Source organism: Colletotrichum gloeosporioides, assembly GCF_011800055.1.
Source record: "Colletotrichum gloeosporioides strain Lc1 chromosome Unknown consensus_53, whole genome shotgun sequence".
NCBI classification, from domain to species: Eukaryota; Fungi; Ascomycota; class Sordariomycetes; order Glomerellales; family Glomerellaceae; genus Colletotrichum; species Colletotrichum gloeosporioides.
This window is the reverse complement of record NW_025544698.1, coordinates 260,080-274,423: the sequence shown is the minus strand read 5'-3', so window position 1 is coordinate 274,423 and position 14,344 is coordinate 260,080. Positions and strand designations below refer to the sequence as shown.

The window sequence follows — 14,344 nt, the reverse complement described above, 5'->3', positions numbered from 1 at the left end:
TAGGAGACTTTTATAGTTAGTAATTTAACTATTAAAAAGAGCAAATTAAGGTAATTAAAATAATATAAAATTTAACTATAAAAGTTAATTAGTTAGTAAGATATAAAGGAATAAAGTTATTATATATAAAAGAAATAAATAAGTATATAAGACTTAATTAAGATTAAGTCTTAAGATATTATCCTTAGATTAAGACTTATTATTAGTTATAAGTAGTTTAAATAAACCTAATATTCTAATAAAGTTATAATATTTCTCTATTACTAGTAGTTTAGTAAGGCTATTAGTAACTATCTTATAAGTTAAGATATAATTAATCTTAAAATCTCTATTACTAATATTATTAATAATTTAGTAATATTTAATCTTAATATAGTATAGTTTAAGTAACTATTTACTTAATAGGTAATTATTAAGGGTATTTATAGAATCTATATATACTTAGAGGGGTAATTAAATAGAAATATTTATCCTTTTAAAAAGATTTATAATATATAGTAGAGCCTTCCCTCTAGGTATTAGATTTATCTATTTAGTTTTATAAATTAATATAGCTATAAATAATTATAATACTAATTTTTAAGTAATTAGTACTCCTCTATATATAACTATATAGCTAGCTATTAACTTACCTATTCTTTTATAATTAGACTAGCTAGTATTATAGAATATTGATAATTTAAAGTTATTAATAAAATAACTTAAATTACTAAAGTAAAATACTAGTTATTATAAATTATAGAGATATCTCTATATTAATTTTAGTAATTTATTATACTTTTTAGAGGTATATTATTAATCTCTAGTAGCTCTACTTATAGGTATTATAATATCTAGTTATATACTATTTATAATCTACTATAATTTACTTAGATTACTTTAATATTTATATATCTTAATAAGTATTTTATATTATTCTATAATCTCTAGTAACTAAGTATTACTAGAAGGGTAAAGAACTTAGTTATATCTAGTAATACCCTTCTCTATTAGTATATTATTAATATATTTAGTTTATAAGATCTAAAGNTTATCTTTTAGTAGTAAATAATTTTAAACCTAAGAAACTATTATACTTTACTTAAATCTTTAATCTAGAAGAAGTTATATAAATTATTTTTAAAGTTATTAACTTATTTAATATTAGGTATAATAATAAGTATATTATTAATATAAAGTAATATTATAATACTATCCTTATTAATAAGAATATAAAGTTCTTTTAGGAGTAGATTAAACCTTAATTACTTAAGGATAATAATAATTTATTTATACTAGAGAAGAGGGGATTCTCTTAGTTTATAGAGAACTCTTTTTAATTTATAGAACTAGCTAGATCTATTATTAAACCTATAAAGTTAGGTAATAAAGATATTATAATCTCCTATAAGGGTATTTAGAAAAACTATAACTATATTAATTTAGTAAAATTTTAGATCTTTAAGTACTATAATTAGTAAAAAGACTTATAAAGTAATAAGATTAGTAATAGTAGTATAAACTATCTTATTATCTTTATTTTAAAAGTTATTATAAATAACCTATCTTACTCTAACTCTATTAAGTTTTCTATTTATAGTAACCTTTTTATTATATACTTATTTATTTAGGAGATATTTAAAACTATCTAAAAGCTCTTTAAGCTATTAGTATTCTATCCTTTATAAACTTTTAACTTAAGTCTTTATAGTATTAAAAATAGCTAATTTTAGAAGTTTTTCTTTTATTACTTCTTATTTCTTAAAAGTTATAAATAAATAAATCTCTAAACTAAAGGTTTATAATAGGTTAAATACTAAAAAAGTAAAAATAACTAGTTCTTAATTTATTTTATTATTAATTAAGTTAATCTCTATAACCTCTATTTTACTAAATTCTCTATTAAACTTCTTTATATTATATAATACTTAGGTTTTAAATATTTAGGTTATTTAATTTAAAGAAGAAGTAACTACTCTTAGTAATTTTATAAGAGTAAAGTTTCTATTACTACCTTTTAGTTTTCCCCTTAGTCTTTTTTATATTAATTAAAGTATTTAGGGGGAAATAATAAAGGATCTTAGTTATAATAATATAGTAGGGGACCTCTATTACTAGTAAAGGATAGTAAGAGAACTCTAACTTAGAAGAGTAATAAGAGAATATTAGTATAGAAAAGAATCTTCTTTTAGTATTAATTATACCTATATATTTATAGTACTAATATCTTATATTAGTATATATAGTTTTAGATTTAAAGTTAGTAAATTACTCTTCTTTTTACTAATTTCTTCTTATTCTTAAAGAGGCTTATCTTTTTATTCTTATTTATTATTACTTTCTAATTCTTAGGTATCTTCTAAGTATAAATTATCTACCTCCCCTTATAGTTATTCTTATTTAGTAGAATAAATATAATAGTATAACCTTATATTTAAATTATAAAGCTAAAACTTAGTTTTATAAGTTATAATTAATAATTTATTACTATATTTATAAGTTTCTAGTTTAACTTCTTCTCCTAGCTATAAGTTATTAAATTTAATTAAAAGGAGCTCTCTTTTATTTTCTTTAAATATTATATCCCTTACCTACTAAATACTATTAGTTTTTTTAATAAAAATATAGAAGATATTACTATAGAGGCTATTATATCTTATAAATTTTTTAAATTTAGTTTTAAGTTTTATTTTCTATTTTTTTATATATAGATAGCTATTTAAGTAAATATAAATATAGACTTAGTAGCTTTAGTAATAGAGATAGTATATATATAGTTTTCTTATAATAAGAGATATATTAAGGGTATTTATTAGTTTCTTATAAGGATTAATATTACTCTTACTATTAAATAGTAGATTATTAACTTTTATAGAAGTTTTTATTAACTAAAGTTAAAAGGATTTAAGAAAACTAGCTTTTATATATATTACTTATACTTTTTACTATATAGTTTTATTAAAGCTTTCTACCCTTTTATTCTACTAATAAGAGTAAGGTATTACTATTTCTAAAATAAAACCTTATTTTTAAATAAAAAGCTTTATTACCTTAAGAAGAGCTATATTATTATCTATAATAATTTTAGAGAAGTGAATAATACTATTTATTACTATAATTGTTTTTAGAAACTAGCTTTATAACTAAATAGTTATATCTTTTTTTAATTTAAATACTTAAAATTATTTATAAGTTAAAAAAGCTTTTATAATATAGAAACTATAAGTAATACCTCTAAAGTTTTATAGTATTAGTTCTAAGAAGTTAATCTAAAACTTCTAAAAAGCTTAAGTTAGTTATTCTTATTATTTATTACTAAGTTATTATATTAATTTTATTATATAGTAGATATAATACTTATATCCTATAAGAGGTACTCTAAAGAGGTTTATATTAATATCTCTTATAGTAGTAATAATTACTTCTCTAGATAGATACTTTAAATAAGTATAAAAAGTTTAGTAATCTAATTTAAAAAAACTAAATTTATTACTTTAATTAAAAAGATAGATCTAAAATTAAAGAACTTATATATCCTATTTAAAGTTAGTAATAGCTTTAGATATATTTTTATAAACTAAGGTATTATTTAGATTATTAAAATAAATACCTATTTTCTAAAGAAGATTAATATTAATAATTTATACTATATTATAAGGTTTATAAAGAGTACTATATAGTTAGAAAGTAGTTTTTTTACTACTTAGCTTAGTAGTAATTACTCTAGTTATATTAATAACTTAACTAATTTAGTCCTTTCTACTTATATAGTTTATAGTTAATCCTTAAAGGAGATCTTAAAGTTCCTTAAAAATAGAGAGATTATTAAGAATATATTTACTAATACTAATATCTAATATAAAGGAGTTTATTCTCCTAATAGAAGTTATAGATATAATATATTAGTTTAGTTATACTTCTTAGCTATTACTTTTTTCTTTATTAACTTCCTTAATAGTACTATATATAAAGAGACTATTAATCTCTATTTTAGTAATTTAGTTAGTAGAACTCTAAATAGAGGATTTAAATCTCTTTATAAGTTACTTTTTAACTCTCTATATATAGTTAACTTTATATAGATCTCTAGTAAGAGATTAAAAGTTAAAGTATAAACTAAATACTCTAAAGTTATCTATTAGGAATAGTAGAAAGGTTCTCTTCTAAACTTAAATTAATAAAGTATCTATAAAAGCTTTAAATTAATAGTTAATATCTTATTTAATACTAGAGTTCCTAAAAACACTATCTTAAGTTTAACTTTCTAAAATAAATACTAAAGTAGATACCTATATAATTATTTATATAGTTATTTATAATATATTTAAGTACTTAAACTTATTAAACTTTATAATATAGTACTTATAATACTTTAATAAATACTTATTATAAGAAATAAAGTATAAAAAAGTCTTTCTATAATAATAGGAGTATATCTTATATCTATAAAGGTTTTATAAATACTTAAAATTATAGGAAGTATATAAATCTTATTACTATATCTCTCTATTATTTATAAACTTAGAAGGCTAAGTTTACTTCTTTATAATAAACTTCTTCTTATTTAATAAAGCCTTAATACCTTAAGAAATTTATTTATATTATTCTTTTTTACTAAAACCTCTAAGTTTTTATAAGAGGTTATTATAAATATAAATTTCTATAATAAAGTTATTCTCTATAATATCTACTTTAGCCTAATTAAAATACTTAAAACTTTAAATAAGTCTATAGGTAAGAGCTATAGTTAATAAACTTATACTAAAACTATTTAATTTATTAAAAATTAAATAAAAATTTTAAATAAAATCTTTAGTATTTCTATAGTTAATTTTAGTTATTCTATTTTAGTTATTATAGACTTTATTTATAGCTAACTTATTAAACTTTTAAGTATATTTTTTAGTCTTAATAAAGATATAAAAAGTTAAAACTATAATAAAAAGATTATTATTAATTATTTCTTCTAAGAGATTATATTAGATCTTCTCTATAAGTAACTATTTAATAAGTATAAAATCTATAAATATTAGATTACCTAAAGATCTTAAATCCTTAACTACTACTACTTTATTTTCTTTAAAAACTATATCCTTATTATATCTATTTAGTATTCTTTTATCTATTAAGTAGAAGAGAAGTCTTATTACCTTAAAGGTATTCTTAAGATTAATCTTTTATAACTAAAAACTTATAACTTTAGTTAGTTTAAAAATAATATTATATATTAGACTTTTTAGATCTAATCCTTTATTAGCTACTTTCTATATAGCTATTTTAGTTATAAAGTTAGTAGAAGAAAGGGGAGGACTAAAAAGGCTTAACTAAAATAATCCTCTCTTAGTAGAGCTAGAGGAAAATAGAGTTAAATTATTAATTAAGGATATATTAATTTATTTAATTAATTTAGTAGTTTAAGAGGGGTTTAAGTAATTATTAAATAGTTATTAAGTAATTATTACTATATAACTATAATAATTATTAAATAATTATTAACTTTAATAGTTTAAGGACTAAAGAGATTTTATAAATAGGGGATATATATTATAATAGCTATAACCTCTACTTAGAAGTATTACTTTTAATAACTTAATAATCTATTAATTACTTTATAGTAATTACTAAACTATAAAATTAGAGTCCTAATAGCTATTTAGGAATAACCTTACTATTTAGTAAATAGATTTAGGTATTTAGAGGACTTATAACCTATATAAAGTAGCTTAATTAATCTAGCTATAAGTACTAGGCGCGCCTAGCTATAAAGTAGTATAACTGATCCCTTATGTAAAGGTAGGATTTAGGCTAGGGTTCAGGCCTCAGGCCTAGGCCCAGCCGACTACCGTCTCGCATCTGCTAAGATGTCCCCATTCATGATCATTGTGGACGCTCATCGAGGCCATTCTGCAGAGGACTGTTGTTCCTTTTCGCGCATTTCTTCCCTTTTTTCTTTTTGTCCTTCCCGTTTTTGTCTCTATGCGCATGTTACAGCTGTGGGCGTTCGTTGGTGCTCATGTCCCGGTGCAGCAGCAGAACATTTTGTCATCAGAAAACGTGGGCTCCACAGAAATAAAAGTGCCGTGCACTGTCAAGTGTGCAGATATACCAAGAGCGCAGCCACATCATGACGGGCGCGCTGTGGACGTGCCTCGGCATCTCCAGCTACACCACCACCTTGCTGTCCAACCTGCCAAGCGCACACGCTTTCCACCTCCATGTCAGCTGAGCACGGTGGATCCATGGATGCACCCGTCGGGTCGATTCCGAACCGGCGCAATGCAGAAGCAGAAGAGGGAGAGAAAAGGAGCCGGGAAATAGTTCAATCAACATGCTTATTGGCAGCCATCCACAGATTCTCTCGACTCTTTCCCTCCTCCTTTGTGTGCATACCCTCCGACTCCACGAGGACGACCACGACACAGCGACAGCCCGAACATGGTCACAAGCATGTCAAAACTCAACAACCGGCCGGCAGAGCAAAACACAGATAAAAACCGCGGTGCTTGCAACGGCTCGACGGTAGGTGGGAAGTATTCCTTCACGGCGACCGTTGGCTTTGGTCATGCCTGCACCATCCGGGCACGTCCAGGCTGCTGCGCGCATTTCGTTTGGGGCTGGTGGCAGCGGTTGTGGCTCGTGCGCTGAACGCTGACCGCACCCTTGTGAAGGTTAGGCTTCAGAGGTACCTAGCGGCGGAGTGGAGTGCTCGCAACGGCCCGGGCCCGTACATCCCAGTGATGTGATGTGATGAACCTTACCTACCCAGAGTGTCCATGCACCATGGTGTCGCGCTGGCGTTGGTTTAGACGGCGGAATGTAAGGTCTGTCCACCGCCTCCGCACTTCACCTCAGTGTTTTATCCAAAGTTGCATTAGAGGAACCAGCCCAAGCCAACGCTGAAGAGGCAACGGCTGCGGATCATGGAAATCGGGACAAAAGGATCGTTATGGGGAGGAAGGGGAAAACTCTAATCCCTGCGAAAGTCTCGGGTGACCATTGTGTTGGTGTAGCTTTGGGTGGGCAAACGTTTTCGGTGTTTTTGCCGTCCCAACGTCCGTTTTTCGGATCATCGAGTGTCTACTTATCTTGACACACCGCAAATCCCGTGGACATGCCCGGCAGCTTGAATCGCACAAGCCAGCCTTTGTGTCAATGTCCCGCGCAAAGTGCTCCTCGGTCGTGAATGGTACCATCACAGATCATGCCACTTCACTGCGCCAATACAGGTGACTTTGGAAGTTGAGACGAATCAATTCCAATACTTTACTATCTCCCACTTCCATCCTAATACTTGAAGCTCGGCCGCGGATTGCTCCGTAGCCCTTCCAACACCGTTTCCCCGTAGCCTCTGGGATCTCAAGCTCTTGGTGGCTTGTCCTCTTGTTGGATTGGGGAGAAAGTGTCGCCTATCGTAAGATTGCCCATAGCTGTCGCGATGCCGTGTTCAGTAGCACGACTAGCCCGTCTGCGTTGGTTGAGCTCTGCGTCTAAAGTGTCAGTCTCTGCGGCCGTGTGCTGCAAGTCGACTTACCTTGGACTGCCGTGTTGAGGTCCCGTAGTTCCAGCTCTGGTGGTCCGGCGCCGTCGTGCCTGGCGACCATTGCTTGCTGCAACACAGACAGCACTTCGCTTCCTTGGAAGCTGATCTTTCGTGGATGGTCTAGCAGCCTGCACAGCGTCTTCAGAGATCTTGAAGAAGTAGCGATTTGGCGGCCAAGGTGGAGGAACACGCCAGGGGCTGTGAGTTTTAGAGCACGCTGGACACGGTAGAAGCGAACAAGGGCCTTCCAGTCGCGTTGAACCATGGCTTGGTACTGTGGTCTGTAGACGACTCCAAGTACTCGGTCGGCGCGGTCGCCGAAAAAGCGAGTGACAAACGTTGGCCACGTACACTCGACTGTGCTGCCGTTGGGCGCGGGCGCATGAACAGTTCTCCAGTATGCGGCGCGAAGCTCATCCCATACGTCAAGGATGACGAAATGGTCTTGCTGATCTTGTGGAAGACTTGTCAACGCATGAAGACGATCAACGAGGTTGGATATCTCTGGCATTGAGCTGAGTGATGAGGTCGTTGGTGTTGGAAGTGCGGGAGGGATTTGCCGAGGTGGTCCGCGGTATGGGAGTTGGAGCGTCCAGGGCGTATCTTGGGACTGGCTTGCTGACATCGTGGAGGGATGATGAGGTTGGAAAGAAAGAGAAGGAGAAAGCAGAAAGGCAAAATTGCGAGGACTTCGAGAAGCAGAGCGAAGATCCGTGGGTGTAGGTGCTTTCCTCGCCCGAGGGTGAGGTACTTTGGTGTTTCCGGAGGCAGGGGCGACCAGAGGGGAAAGGAGGGAAAGAGCTGCCCAGCCCGAGGTCTTTGGCTCCTCCTGTCCTTGTTCCTTTGACAGATGGAAGGCTCGACTTGTAGTGGCCCTGGGTCTTTCCATTCCCACGATTCTTTCCACTGCCCTTGTCTCCCTGGGTCCCTTCCCCGCGAGGACAGTTTTGCCGCCCTCTGACTCTCAAGACCACGTTCAATGTGCCGAACCATATTCGGCCTTGTGCAGAACCGTCACCACCGTTATATATGGGACCCTCGTGGGATGGGGTGGCGGCTCAATCGATTTTCAAGGGGCTGAAGTCAGGACTTACTGGCAGCATGCATTGCCGTAATATGACTTGGCTTCAAGGATGAACCATCATCCACCATCCACTATGCATCCATGCAGCATTGCTTCACATTGCCGGCTTGCGAACGCACGCTTGCAAAAACAAGGGACAAAGTCGAACGTGTTCTGGACGGAGAAACAGCCTAACAGGTGGAGGCTGCACATTGGTCACGATGATTGACGTGGCTTATGATAGTGGACATTGCTCATGATGGTGCGCGGGACATGGCTCACGATGGAGGATGTGGCTCACGGTGATGGACGAGGACTGTCCACTCATGCGAGCTTTTTAAACGCTGCTCAGCCAAGGTACGCACCTCATCAATTCTCGTCGGAAGCCAAGGTCAGGTACGTACTCAAGTGCCAGTCCTCTCTCCAGGCAAGTGCCTGATTCGATTCAGATTCAATAGGTAAGCTACGAGGCAGATAGCTGAGGTAGGTGCCCGCCAAAAATGAACCACACCTCGCCTTCCTTCGGCTCCAGGTCTAGGAGCCTGGTCGGTCTACCCGTGGCGCTGCGGGAGAAAACTGCCGATTCACAGTGGGGATATCGTCACCTTCGTTTCTAACATCATAGTTGCCTCCAACTAGCCCACCGAACGCCACTACATGATGCGCTACCGTTAATTCTAAATTCGCCCCGTCAGCTCAAGGCCTCCGATCCCAATACCTGTCCGTCTCCCACTTTGCCCACTTCCATTCCATCTGCGTCCGGCGCAGCGAGGCTTGTCCCCACCACGGAATTACTTTGGCAGTGCGATCCCATCCGTCCATGGGGGGGAAGATACCAGAACGTCCATGTCAAGATGCCGTGGTTACCCGCCTCCTCGGTAATCCAGGGTAGTCCACGCCACCACTCATCTTCTCCGCATGACATGAGGACCAGACCGAAGCGCGCAGCAGCGGAACCGCCTCATCGTATGCCGAGGCGACGTTGGCCGACGGTCTTTTCGCCAGAAGACCCGCTCTTTCGTGGAGATGACTTGGAGATGGCGGACAAACGTGTACGAAGCCTGTTTATAAAACCACGTCGTCATCAGGGAAGCGTTTTCCAGTGGTGGTGCAGGTGACCGTGACGTCTCGATGGCCTCACGGAGGGAAAAGGTAGCGAGTTCGAAGCTCGAGGGCCACGAGATGGCCAGTGTCGTCGAGTCCTCGCCCCAGAGAGATGAAAGATTGGCAACGGCGGTGCGGAGTACACGGCAAAGCGGTCGACATCCTCGGAGAGCTCTGTGCGAGACAGGTCCAACAAGTCCTGAACAGCTTCACGACGCTGGGCGCTTGCGGTGTAGGCGTTGGCTTAGGAACACGCGGGCCGTCAGTTTGGCAAACGGGCTGGCTGGCGGGGAATCTCGACGTCTGGGAGGTAGTGGCGGTCGATGTGGTCTTGGATACCAACAAAGAGGGGCGAGGGAGCCTCGACGTATGGTTGGAGAATGTTGTTGATGTCGTCGAATAGAGGGTAGGGAGCGTGTCGAGTGCGAAGGCGCTGTTTCGGTCGCGAAAAAAGTTCGTGTGGAGGCTCGACCCGGCGGCACCACAACGGGGGAGAAATATAGAACCCCAGTCCCGGTTTGACGATAATTAGTAAGAAGAGAAGCAACAGGACGAAGAGGCAACGACGTCTTGACGGTGACAGAATGCTGCCGACAACGTGACGCCAAGGCGGGCTGAACTGTCCGGGTCTGGGGTGGCATAGAGGTCGATGGCCGATTCCACAACAACGACGCTGTGATCTGGACCGTCGGTATTAGATGGAACGAGCTCGCGCGAGAAATCTATGTGACGTTCAACGGTGTGGCATCTGACGGCATGAAGGTGTCTCTGAAAGTAATGTTGATGGCTTGGGTACGCGGGTCGACGCATCGGGTCCGACGGAATCGAAAGTTGAACGAGAGGGTTGTGCGCGGAGTCGTGTTGGCTGAGTCGGCCGAGCCTTCGCCGAATACAGATGCAGCATTGGTCAGCAGACTTGGGGGTATTGTTGCGGCTTTGACCGACAGTTTCCATTTCTCGGCCATAAGGAGGCGGCGACGACACCGATATCGATGAGCATTAAACGAACAGGCTCGGGAGGCCAGCGGCAAGCGGAAGGCGACAGAAGATGGGTTTGTCCGACTGCGATGAGCGATAGGCGCTGACGGGGACGTCGGCGGAGGTAGGTTGAGTGGGAGCGATGGAGAAGGAGGCGGGCTTGGTAGCAAAAGCCGTGACAAGTTGAGTAGGCCGGGTGGGGATGATGGGAGAAGACGATTTCGACAGAGAGGCCATGTGCCGGGTAGCGGCATTGTTCATCATGGGCAGGGATGGAAACGGCAGATTTAACGGGCTCGCATGGCGGGATCAACTGGTCCGGCGCTCCGGCTACGTCGATCTGCCATGCCCTATGTTATCTCTTGGACTAGCGAAGAATTGTATGAGAGCGGAGGGTGCCTACCAGGTAGTGTGTGATGGCGCCGAGCTTTATCTTGGTGATGGCCAGATTTGCAGGTCTGACGTTGCCTGCGAGTGGATGACGCTTTTTCTTTCGTTTTGGCTAGCTGCAATGCGGCGGCGGCGTCGCCTGACCAAGGTCAACGCCAGCTTGTCATGCGTGGGGAGGCGTGTAGCCTATTTACATGTATCTGTCACGTAGGAGCTTGCGAAGCTCCTAGTGTGGTTGGGGTGTGTGGGCAGGCACTCATATGCAGGTGATAAATTTAATATCTTTGAAGAAGTCTTCCTTTCTTTTTCTTGCTGTGTGTATTGATTGCCTTCTATCAGCCTCCTCCCCCTCTCTCCTTCCCATCATTGGCCGTCCCGGACTTATTCGTGTGCGTAGCTATGAAGGAGAAACGCTGCACACTAAGGTACCATCTCATGGTAATAGATGCAAGGCAGCAGGTTGCAGGGTTGCAGCATAGATGCGGGGGCTACGGTCGGGCAAGTAGGACCCTTGAGTCTGTGGTGTTGTTGACTGGAACCACTACCAAGCCATGTCGAGCAATAGAGGCTGACGTCAGCCAATGCACGCGTTTGCATTTGCCTCGGACGCGGAGATGAGATGGGATGGAGCAGAAGGCAGGCACAGTAGAGGTGTGCCATGTTCGCGCCTCGCATCGTACTATAGGAGCGGAGGGGAAGCAGACCAGCGAAGACTGTCTCTGAACTAACTGCACGCCTCGCGTCGCATCGCGTCGTGTCGCTCTCATTATAGAGCCTAGATAAGGTAAAGTAAGCCAACGGTCTCTCCCGCCGGGTGTGCATGCGGATCAGCCGCTCGCATCGTGGATCCAGGGGAAGGGAGGCCTTGTCCGCACCAACGACCGGGACAGAGCTGAGGGTGTGGTGCGCGCGCGCGATGGGGGAGAGGATGATGACAATGGTGGTTGCGGTGTTTGTGGTGGTTGTTATTTTTGGTGTTTTTTTTGTTTGGGGCGGTGGTGAGTTGTGGAGTTGTTTGCTCAAGCGGCATCACCGAGGTGAATGCGAGCCGGCCTCCTCGCCTCGGCATGGTGACGGATGGGAGTGGGTCCCATCGGCGCGAGTGGAACAGGAATAGTGGCCGTGCACTGGCATGGTGGCTGTGGTGGCGCTGAGTCGTCTGAGTCGTCTGAGTGAGGTGGCCGACCACACGAGTAGATTGCAGTGCCGGCTTCGGCACCTAAGTGCACTGTGAAGGCAGCGGGGGCAGACCAGACACAGTGTGGTCATTGGAAGTGTGGCTCATTGATGCCGACGGAGCCAAGCCGACGGACGGAAGGAGAGATAGGGCGCCTGAGACGAGATAAGGCGGGACGGAATGAGGCGAGATGAGCTTAAGAAATGTCGCCTGGCATAGATACCATCATGGAGAACTGTCATTGGAGCTGCGACGGTCATGGCTTGACCGACTCCTCCTCTGCGACGTTTATGGCTGCCAGGTGTCCCTCTCTCAGTCCTTCTCACCGACAGATGGCCTAGATGTTGGTGTGCTGGGGATGCGAGACAGCTGGATGGTGTCTTGGGGACGGATGCGAAGGTGTGAAGATGTCGTGGTTAGTTATATTTCGGTGATGATGTCGTAGGGACTTGGGTGAGTGAGAACCGAAAAAGCATGGGACATGGGATGGGACATGGGATGAACCATTGCTCCGTCAGACCACACTCATCGGCGGTGGTTGAATGGGGCCTGGCAGGGCAGGGCAGGCGCATCGCGTCCAACAAAGTGGACGAACTGCTCCTGCAGGCATCGTGGGGGCGAGACGTGTGTGTGTGTCCAGCCAGGTCACAGGGTGTGGGGTCATGGTGTGTGTGTGTTTCCACGATCGACATCACACCACGCAGTGTAAGTGTACGTACCTTACAGTGATCCACAGGTGGAGCTTGAGATCTGTGTGGACCACCATGTGAAGGTGCCGGGAGGCTGGAACGGTGCAGGTGCAGCACGTGAGTCACCAGCGACACGGGCCTTTTGATTGCTTGGTGCCGTCCCATGGGAACGAAGTAGAGAAGGCTTGAGGCAGGTACCTACCTACCTCGGGTACACACAGGTACAGCCATACCGTGTGTGACGTAGGGTGGGCCTTCGTTGCTTCCCGTGGACGTGGACCGTCTGCAGTGATAGTCACACCAGTGGGACGGGAAGGTGCATTGCCCAAAAACGGCAAGAGAAGTGTGAATCACCACGGGAAGGACATCCCAAGACACGGCCGCGGTGTTCTTCTGTTTGGTGTGGTGGCCCCGACGGGACGGGAGTGAACAAACAATCTACGTCCATCGCATCCATTCCACACTCGAAACAACCCTTCTTACCCGGTGAAGCCATGGAAAGCGAATACACCCACCCTACTTCCAGTTGGGACCCATAAACCGTCGCAAGATACAGCGTCAGCTACCGCCAAACCCTAGTTCAGCGCGCTCGAGACAGCCAAATGCTGCCCGCTTTCCTGCCATCAGCTTACGGAGAAATCTACTGGCCTCCACCTAGCTGACCTGTAAAAGAGAATGGGCATCGTCGACCTTGGTTAACTGTACATCAACATCATCTACCCCAAGATCTCAAGAGCTGTCAAGACCCGCATGGACCAACCTCGACAGCATCAAAGACGGTGACAGAATAAGGTTGTGAGTTCGTTTTCTTACGAGACCACTCCCACGCACGCACTCTCTCAATATCCCCCGACCAATAGCTGATTTCATTGCTTTAACTATTCCGGCTGGGTGAACGCCTGGATCGAGCCGGAATGGGACGGCAATCTCGCCAAGCCAGTCGAGAAGCCGTCGCAGGATCCACCTTCGAGAGACTTTCTGGCACTGTCAACGCCGGCGTTCGATCCCCCCTGCATCGCAAATATCCCAACCTCTGGCACAAGGCCGATGACAAATTGACTTAGATGTGTATTATGTACATATCCCTGAGAACTAGTAAAACTCTACGTATAGGTTTCATAAGGCCTACTATTCTCGCTAGGCGGATTATTTATTTATCTAATCCTCCCTTAGTAACTAAGAAGTACTAATTTAACTCTTATAATCTAATATACCCCCTTAAGGATAATTACTATAATTATATAATTATCCTTATAGTTTAATTAAATATTTCTAAATAGTTTTAATTACTTTTTATTATTATAATTTTAGTTATTTTATAAATTATAAAATAATAGTTTTCTTATTATAAGTAATTAGAGTAATAAAATAAAATACTATTTACTTTATTTAATTAATTTAAAATTTTTAATTAGTTATAGTTT

The 14,344-nt window shown here is 39.8% G+C and overlaps 1 protein-coding gene across 1 annotated transcript; it reads right to left on the bottom strand.

Moving 5' to 3' along the window:
- Window positions 1-7,335: 7,335 nt before the first annotated feature.
- Window positions 7,336-8,144, bottom strand: GCG54_00011651 (uncharacterized protein; the record flags this gene model as incomplete). Its single annotated transcript, XM_045411551.1, has 2 exons — window positions 7,336-7,460; window positions 7,511-8,144. 2 exons carry the CDS (start codon window positions 8,142-8,144, stop codon window positions 7,336-7,338), a joined length of 759 nt encoding a protein of 252 aa, XP_045262972.1.
- Window positions 8,145-14,344: the final 6,200 nt, after the last annotated feature.